The sequence below is a fragment of the Sinocyclocheilus rhinocerous genome, unplaced genomic scaffold, assembly GCF_001515625.1.
Source record: "Sinocyclocheilus rhinocerous isolate Xijiao unplaced genomic scaffold, SAMN03320098_v1.1 scaffold1938, whole genome shotgun sequence".
Lineage (NCBI taxonomy): Eukaryota > Metazoa > Chordata > Actinopteri > Cypriniformes > Cyprinidae > Sinocyclocheilus > Sinocyclocheilus rhinocerous.
Window position 1 is genome coordinate 479534 of NW_015629065.1, and position 7370 is coordinate 486903.

Below are 7370 nucleotides of genomic sequence, written 5' to 3' on the forward strand. Positions count from 1 at the left end.
GAGAAAAAAGTCAGAATTGTGAGTTTATAACTCACAGTTCTGACTTTATTTCTCAGAATTGCGACTTCATGCCTCGCAATTGCGAGTTTATATCACGCAATTATGAGAAAAAAAGTCAGAATTGTGAGATAAAAAGTCGCAATTACCTTTTTTATTTTTTATTCAGTGGCGGAAACGGGCTTCCATACAGTAGAGACGTTTACATTCTTACAAAAGATTTCTATTTCAATCAAATGCTGTTCTTTTGAACTTTCTATTCATCACAGAATCCTGAAAAAATGTATCACGGTTTCCACAAAAATATTAATCAGCACAAAACGTTTTTTAACATTGATAATAATGAGAAATGTTTCTTGAACCTCAAATCAGCATATTAAAATGATTTCTAAAGAATCATGTCACACTGATTCATGTGAGACTGGAGTAATGGCTGCGGAGAAATCAGCTTTGCCATCAAAGGAATAAATTGCATTTTTAAATATTTTCAAATAGAAAACAGTTATTTTAAATTGTAATAATATTTCATAATATTACTGTTCTTACTGTATCATTGAATAAATCAAATAAATGCAACCTTGGTGAACATTTAAAAGAGTTCTTTCATTAAAAAAATCTAAACAACCAAAACTTTTGAATGGTAGTATGTATGCATTCTAAAAAAAAGTCTAAAATTAGGGCCCAATGTACTGGAATTTTTCACAAGTGTTTTTTTAATACATTGCATTCTGTTGTGTTTTAGAGTTAAAGACAAAAAACTGAGTATCACAGGTGACCTACCATCCAGCAAACATACGTAATTTGCTCTTCTCATACTTGCCTGATCAAACTTGCCCAGGTTGGCTGACATCAGACTGATCAGTTGACCTGTGCTGATCTTGTCCAAAACTCGGCTAGAAAGTTTCAAGGTCTAAGGGTCAAGATTAGGAGAAATTCATACACTTAATATACTGTTATTTTAATATACTGTCATTTTATTATATATTTTCTGCTAGTATAGATGGCCCAAATTTTGAGGAATGATATTGGTGTCAGGGACAGATGATAGTAGACAGAGAAAACTAGACACAAACCTTTTTATAGATTATGCTAAACAGTGCGATCCTGATCTGCATGCCCAGGCGGTGCAGCCCAAACATGGCAGGCTGGAGCAGGAGAAAGCGGACAGTGAATAGCAAGCCAAGACCAAAGGCAAGAAAGTAACCATTGGCTCGCTCCGGTTCATGGACCGGGTCAAATGATGCAATTATCCGCCCTAAAAGCTGCGGCTGCACTGTTTTTGTAGCCTCCTGAAAAACCGTAACAGAAGTGGCATCTTCATTTTCAAATTTACAAACTTAGAATTACAATTACAGAAAAAGCTCAATATAAATTGATGTCCAAAGTATGTACATACAATAACAAAAAATGAATCAAGTGAGAAGTGGACGAAAATCTAGCAAGAGGTCAGATGCTGTAAGTTCTTCACTGGGAAAGTTACACTGCGCTGTTACCTGCAGTACACAGCTAGGAATCACACAACTTCATGCCAATGAGCCAACGATATCCAGCCATGCACCAACAAATTAGCAAATATACACTTCATGCGTTTGGACTCTCTTGTACCAAGATGTTGTATTTAGAGATCAACACTCCAATCGAAGAACAAAAAGAAACTACACAGAAACTATCTGGACACTTACGCCTATATATAGGAGGAAGCCAAATAACAGAAAAGGCCGTATGAAGCATCGTGCCAATGCTCGTAGTAGACTGGGCTTTTTCCTTCCAGATGCAACTTCTCTGTCCCATTCTCTGTTTAGGGAAAGAGAGAAAACTGAATGGAACAGTTAAACAGTATCCACCCACCCACAATAAAACGGGTATGGTCCACATTGTTTGGTGCACTCCTATATAACCAAGGTGATTTAGCGAACTTATTAAACAGAGCAAAGAGACCTTGACAAGCATGGGGAAACGGCAGAGACTGCTCCAACCTGTTAATTGAATAAAAAGTTCAAATTCCCAGCAGTACTGCACATTAGAGGAATAACAGAAATGCTCATCATCTATCACTCACCAGGGGCCTGGCACTTTAAAAGGTCGCATTTGATGCCCATTAGCAGGGCACTGGCATGGATGTATTGTGGTTTATGTGAGACATGCCATGGAAGGAACTTTACTGGAATGGGCAGGGTGACATTTAAGGGGGTTGCCTACATTTTATTCTTCTTTTCTCCCTTCTTTTGTCAAAAAACATCATACAAACACCTAAAGGTGTGATATTTGGATCTGGTGAGTAACAGGAGCTTTGAGGACACTGAAAGTCACAATAGAACCCAAGACTGTGAGTCACTTCACTATGTAAATTTGCTCACTTTACAAAAAAATGTGAGTCAAAGTTCTTTCATTCCAGTTCCAGTTACTGAATGGAGGATACATGTGGAAATATATTCAGTAATTAACAACAAAATACAGAGGAAATAACAAAATATATATTATTTTTAAATATGAAATTGTCCTTAATGCTCATGCAAATTAACCTAAATGTAACTGGAAATGCAATAAACACGTTTCATTCATCAGAATGATGGAGTCTTTTCTATATAAATCTATATGAATAAATCAATTTTAAATAACATTTATAAATCACAAATTAAATAATGTGTCAGGAAAAGGTGAGAACTCAAATACTAACTTCTCCAAACGCTCTGCAAGGATGTCTGCAGCATCTTTACTAGGAGCTTGATAAACATCAGATGGCCTCAGTTTCTCCTTAAAACCCTTTCTCATTATGGGGTTTGTCCACCTGTAAACAGTCAGAACAAACGTTGAAAACTTCATTATTGTTATTTCTTTTAATAAAGTGAACTTTAGTTATTTTTTAAGGAGATGTAGCCTACGTGTGGTTATTTTCTAATATATCATTATGCACAGACAGTTCTATAAACGCTGGAGTCAGGGCTGGTGTGCGAATTATTAAAATAACTTGATTTGATGTTGTTCTCGCACAAACATTTTCTTTTAGTCCCTTAAAGACACTTCAAACAAAACATTTGTGATTTTTACGATAATTATGTTATGTAATTCTAAATAGCTGAAGGAAGGCGTTCGAACGGCGCACTGTTGCTATGGTTACCACCTCAGTCGAGTCGAACCCAACTTCTGTTTGTGAAAGTTTACAGTAGCCTGCTGGTTACATTTTAAAATTAAAATTTTAGAACTTTCGAGGTTGTAGAAGCGTTGTTCGAAAACACTGTTAAAAAGTGTTGCCTATACACTTGTAAAGCAATAAAAAGAAAACTTTCTTTAGAGGAGTCTGAGGGTTTGAAATTAAACGTGGCTGTTATTAAAATGTTTCTATTAATATATCAGTCATCAGGTGTAGTTTGTGTAGCCTTCACGTGTGAATAAACTAGAAAACTATCTCTGGTATTTAAACACACTTGTCCTAAAGCACAACATTTTGTTGTTGTTAGTACAAACATGGACACACAAAACATCTAAAACATTTCATGTTGTGGTTGCATCTTACCAGAAGAAGTATTTTGAGAGGTAGTTGGCATCCTCCACAGGTGATCTCTGCATCCTAAAAGTACCCCGGGGGTGACACCGCTTACATCGGGTCTCAGCTTAATGCCTCTCCGCTGAATGAAGGTCTCAGGCGCTGTCCTCCACCGCGCGCACGGTTCAGCGCTGAGATCGTCGATATTCGCTGCCAGTATTTAGATGATGAGGAGAATTTCTCGGGTCTCAAATCGTTAATGAGAAGGAACTCGCTTATAAAGAGCGCGTACTGACAGCAGCGCTGTGATTCAGTGAGAGAAGCGCGCTCTCTCAGCCCCAAATGCCACAGATCCTTTGGGCATGTCATCCTCAAACTGTCAGTCTTTTACAGAGATGCTCACGTGTTGCTTTACAAGAGCAAGTGGCGTGTCATCATCAAAGAAGTCTCGTGGTGTTTGAGAAAGAACGTCAATACTTTTAACACATGAAAGTCAACTGCAGCTATTGTTTAATTTAGCACCTTTCCTGATTTCATAATGCTTGCCAATGGAAAAATAAATGGAAAAAAGAGAAATCTTCATAGTTAAAATGAATGAATGACAAAAGAGATTTAAAGTCTTAATACTGTAAAACAAAATAATAGAAAATAAAAGAGAAGAGCTTGATGTCTAATGAAGAAGAAATATTTTAGATGCTTCACTAGCTATCACTAATAAAATTAGCATATTTGAGACACTGATTTTAATTCCATTGTACAAAAGGTCAGATGTTCTTGCTTCCACTGAAGCACAAAATGCTCTTTTTAATTCTTAAATTATTATGGACAGCCTGATCATTTTTAGACAATCTTGTGGAAACTTGGGCAAATGTAAGTTTATGCAGCTTGAGTGCTGCTAAAGCAAAAGGCATACATGAAAAAAAAAACATATAGGCTATGACTATATTGAAATTCAAGTTTTTTTTTTTTTTAACTTCACTTACATTGTCCCAAACTTTATGATTCAAAATTCCGTAAAACGCCTAGAAGAATTACAGCAGAGTGACATCTAGTCTATTGTATAGGCTACTCCCAGTGCTGCCTTTGTGGAGCCATGTAAATTATATAATTGTTTTGATAAGCCCAATGCTGCAATGAGAAAAATGATCACATGAAGTCTATTCAGTGTTCCAAATCATCTGGCAATTTTGTTTCCACTGAGAAAGTTTTAGGTAAGCGACTACAACATACATGAATTCACAAGAGCAGACTTTAGTAAACTGACAATCTTAACCATACCGATTTGACTATAGGCTGTTAGTTAAACATACTCCTGCAAATGTTGAAGTGAAGTTTATTATGTCTTTAGATAATCTAATTTTTCGCTTTCTAATTTGAATATTTCTGATATACATATATATTATCCATCCTCTAAACTGCTTTGGTCATCATGGGGACACTAGTGTCTTGGGGTGCAGATGTGACAAACACCCTGGTCACATGGCCAGTCTATCACAGGCTCATACTTATAGCCTACATGGCTGTAGCCAGGGTTTGAAAATTAGTGAGGTCTGGGGTGGGGTTAAGAATTGTGTGTTTTGGAGGGATAAACATTGTTAAATTATACCATATTTAATGCATCAAAATTTGTTAATACTTTACTATAGGTTAGGGGTGGATAATTTAATCAGTTGTTTATTATTCATGCAACAACATCAACATTGCTATATAGCCAATAACTTTGTCTAATGTTCTTATGAATGTTTTTAGCATGACTTTGTGAAATTTTAACTAGCTTACTATGAAATAGCATAGACTTCTTCATGGCTATTCATATTTCATTCTGTAACCTACTTCAGGTTCTACAGATCTACTGTTTTTGATAACGTTGATAACGTTTCTGACGGATAATATCTTGATATTTCTTTCAGTGGCGGAGCCAGGATGTTTTTATAGAGGTGGGCAGGGAGGGGCCAGCAACCAGTCTGGGGTGGCACAGAAATCTTCATTATTTCAATATAAAAATGTGTTTGACTATAATGTACTGGACTGTTTTAGTGCCTATAAAACACAACGGAGTACAATTAATTACTACTTAACTGTAATTGAGATATTTGTGAATTAGATCAAGTAGGCTAAACTTCCTATCACATGCTAATTTTTTGACAATTTTTGTATTATTCCTCACCTCCAGGTATTTTAATAAAGGGGCTCACTATAGCTTTATTGCTCATTCAGCTTCTCAAAATTCCCAAATGCTTGCTCTCCAACATTGCATACTCATGGATGAGGCATGCAGATAGTGATAAAAATGTGAAAAAGGCCAGAAATCAACAGTAGACATAAATGCCAGATTATTTTATGCATTTAAATGGTTTCATTTTCGCATATTTTCTGGTATAAGTGCACTGTGCTCACATTTATTTGTGCATTAAATTACAAATAAAAAAATACATATCAGCTTGTGCCTTATATTGTGATCTCGAATGGCAGAATATATTTTAGTACATGCATTTGAGAGACGTTCTTGTGTGCTGCGTATACATGCAGTTTGCAGCTTTAATCGCCTTTTTAGTAATTTCATGACTTAGCTGACGACAGAACTAGGTAGGCCTATGTATGTTCATAGTTCCTTGTGCGGGTTATTTATGATGAAGTGATATAGAGCGTGCGCCACATATTTGCTACCGTTGAAGAGTGTGCGCCTTGAGCACAGTAAAACGGCTGATGGGACAGGAAAGTGTGTTTTACTGACATATAGTCTTACAACATCTCATCAGACCGCAGTTCACAGTTGTTCTGCTGAAGCTCATTTGGCTGCTGTAGCTTTTCTGCGCTCGTTTGACTCGCGCCTGACGCTGAGGTGAAGCTGAATTGCGCGTCTGAAAATTCTCCCGTTTGATGTGGTCAAGGAGATACGGCCAAAAAATAAACCAAAATTATTAAAAATATTTTGCAAATAAGATAAGATAAAGATATCGCTAACCCTAAACTGCAACTTCTTACTTTATTAACTTTCTAAATTGTCAAAATAAGTGTAAAAGACAAGTCCAAAAACGCTTATAATAGCTTAGCAAAGATCTGGCAACACGGAGGCAGCGCGCGCGAGCCCTGCACTCGCTACTACACAGGTAATCAACTCAGGCCTCGTTCACATTCTTGCAAGCTATCTAAACTTAAGGGTGCTTTCACACTAGCACTTTTGGTGCGCACCCGGGTTCGATTGACGTCAGAGTTCGGTTCGTTTGGATGATGTGAACGCTGTCTTCCGAACTCGGGTGCGCACCCGTGAACCGTACCCGAGTCCGCTTAAAAAGGGTGGTCTGGGGGTGGTCTGGGGTACGGTTCATGTGAACTCCGGTACGGTTCGCTGCTGATGTGAACGCAATCGTACCAAATCACGGAAGTGAACCGCTATTAATGACGTATTATTTGATAAAAATGTGTGTTTGTGTTTCACTCAGTTTCCTGACAAGCGTGACTGATGCGCTGCAAACAGAGAGTTGTATATCTAATTTCTGTTCGCCTTCAGCGTTCTTTAGAGCATTTGCAGTACATTCGTAAGGCAGACGTAAGTCCCGTTATGTACCAAAGCTTTGTAAACAAAACGAACAGGTAAAAAACGTAAATATATAAAAGTGCAGAGAGCAATAGGCTTGTTTGAGATGCGCCTCGCCTTGCCTGAAATGTAGGCGAGAGTAGGCGGCTGCAGTGAGGGGAGGAGTGAAATAAGCGCAGTCAAGACGGACAGTTCTGACCTCTCGAAGTGGAACAGATACCAACGAGATCCTTATTTTATTTTCGATATGATACCGATATTTTCAAGCCCAGTATCGCCGATATCAATACCGATACCTCTAAACTAAACTAAACTGATCTTTTAAATTATTAAAAGAATATAATCAGTAAT

At 37.4% G+C, this 7370-nt stretch overlaps 1 protein-coding gene across 1 annotated transcript in view; it reads right to left on the minus strand.

Annotated features, from left to right (window-relative positions):
- The window catches only part of LOC107738689 (cystic fibrosis transmembrane conductance regulator-like), a 31791-nt gene extending 28227 nt beyond the window's left edge, over nucleotides 1-3564 (minus strand). The window contains exons 1-5 of the mRNA XM_016550479.1: nucleotides 3512-3564; nucleotides 2675-2785; nucleotides 1680-1791; nucleotides 1071-1286; nucleotides 818-907 (exon numbers count right to left, since the gene is read on the minus strand). Of these exons, the coding sequence (XP_016405965.1) occupies nucleotides 818-907; nucleotides 1071-1286; nucleotides 1680-1791; nucleotides 2675-2785; nucleotides 3512-3564 (582 nt within the window). The remainder of the gene's footprint in view (nucleotides 1-817; nucleotides 908-1070; nucleotides 1287-1679; nucleotides 1792-2674; nucleotides 2786-3511) is intronic.
- Between the last annotated feature and the right edge of the window lie 3806 nt (nucleotides 3565-7370).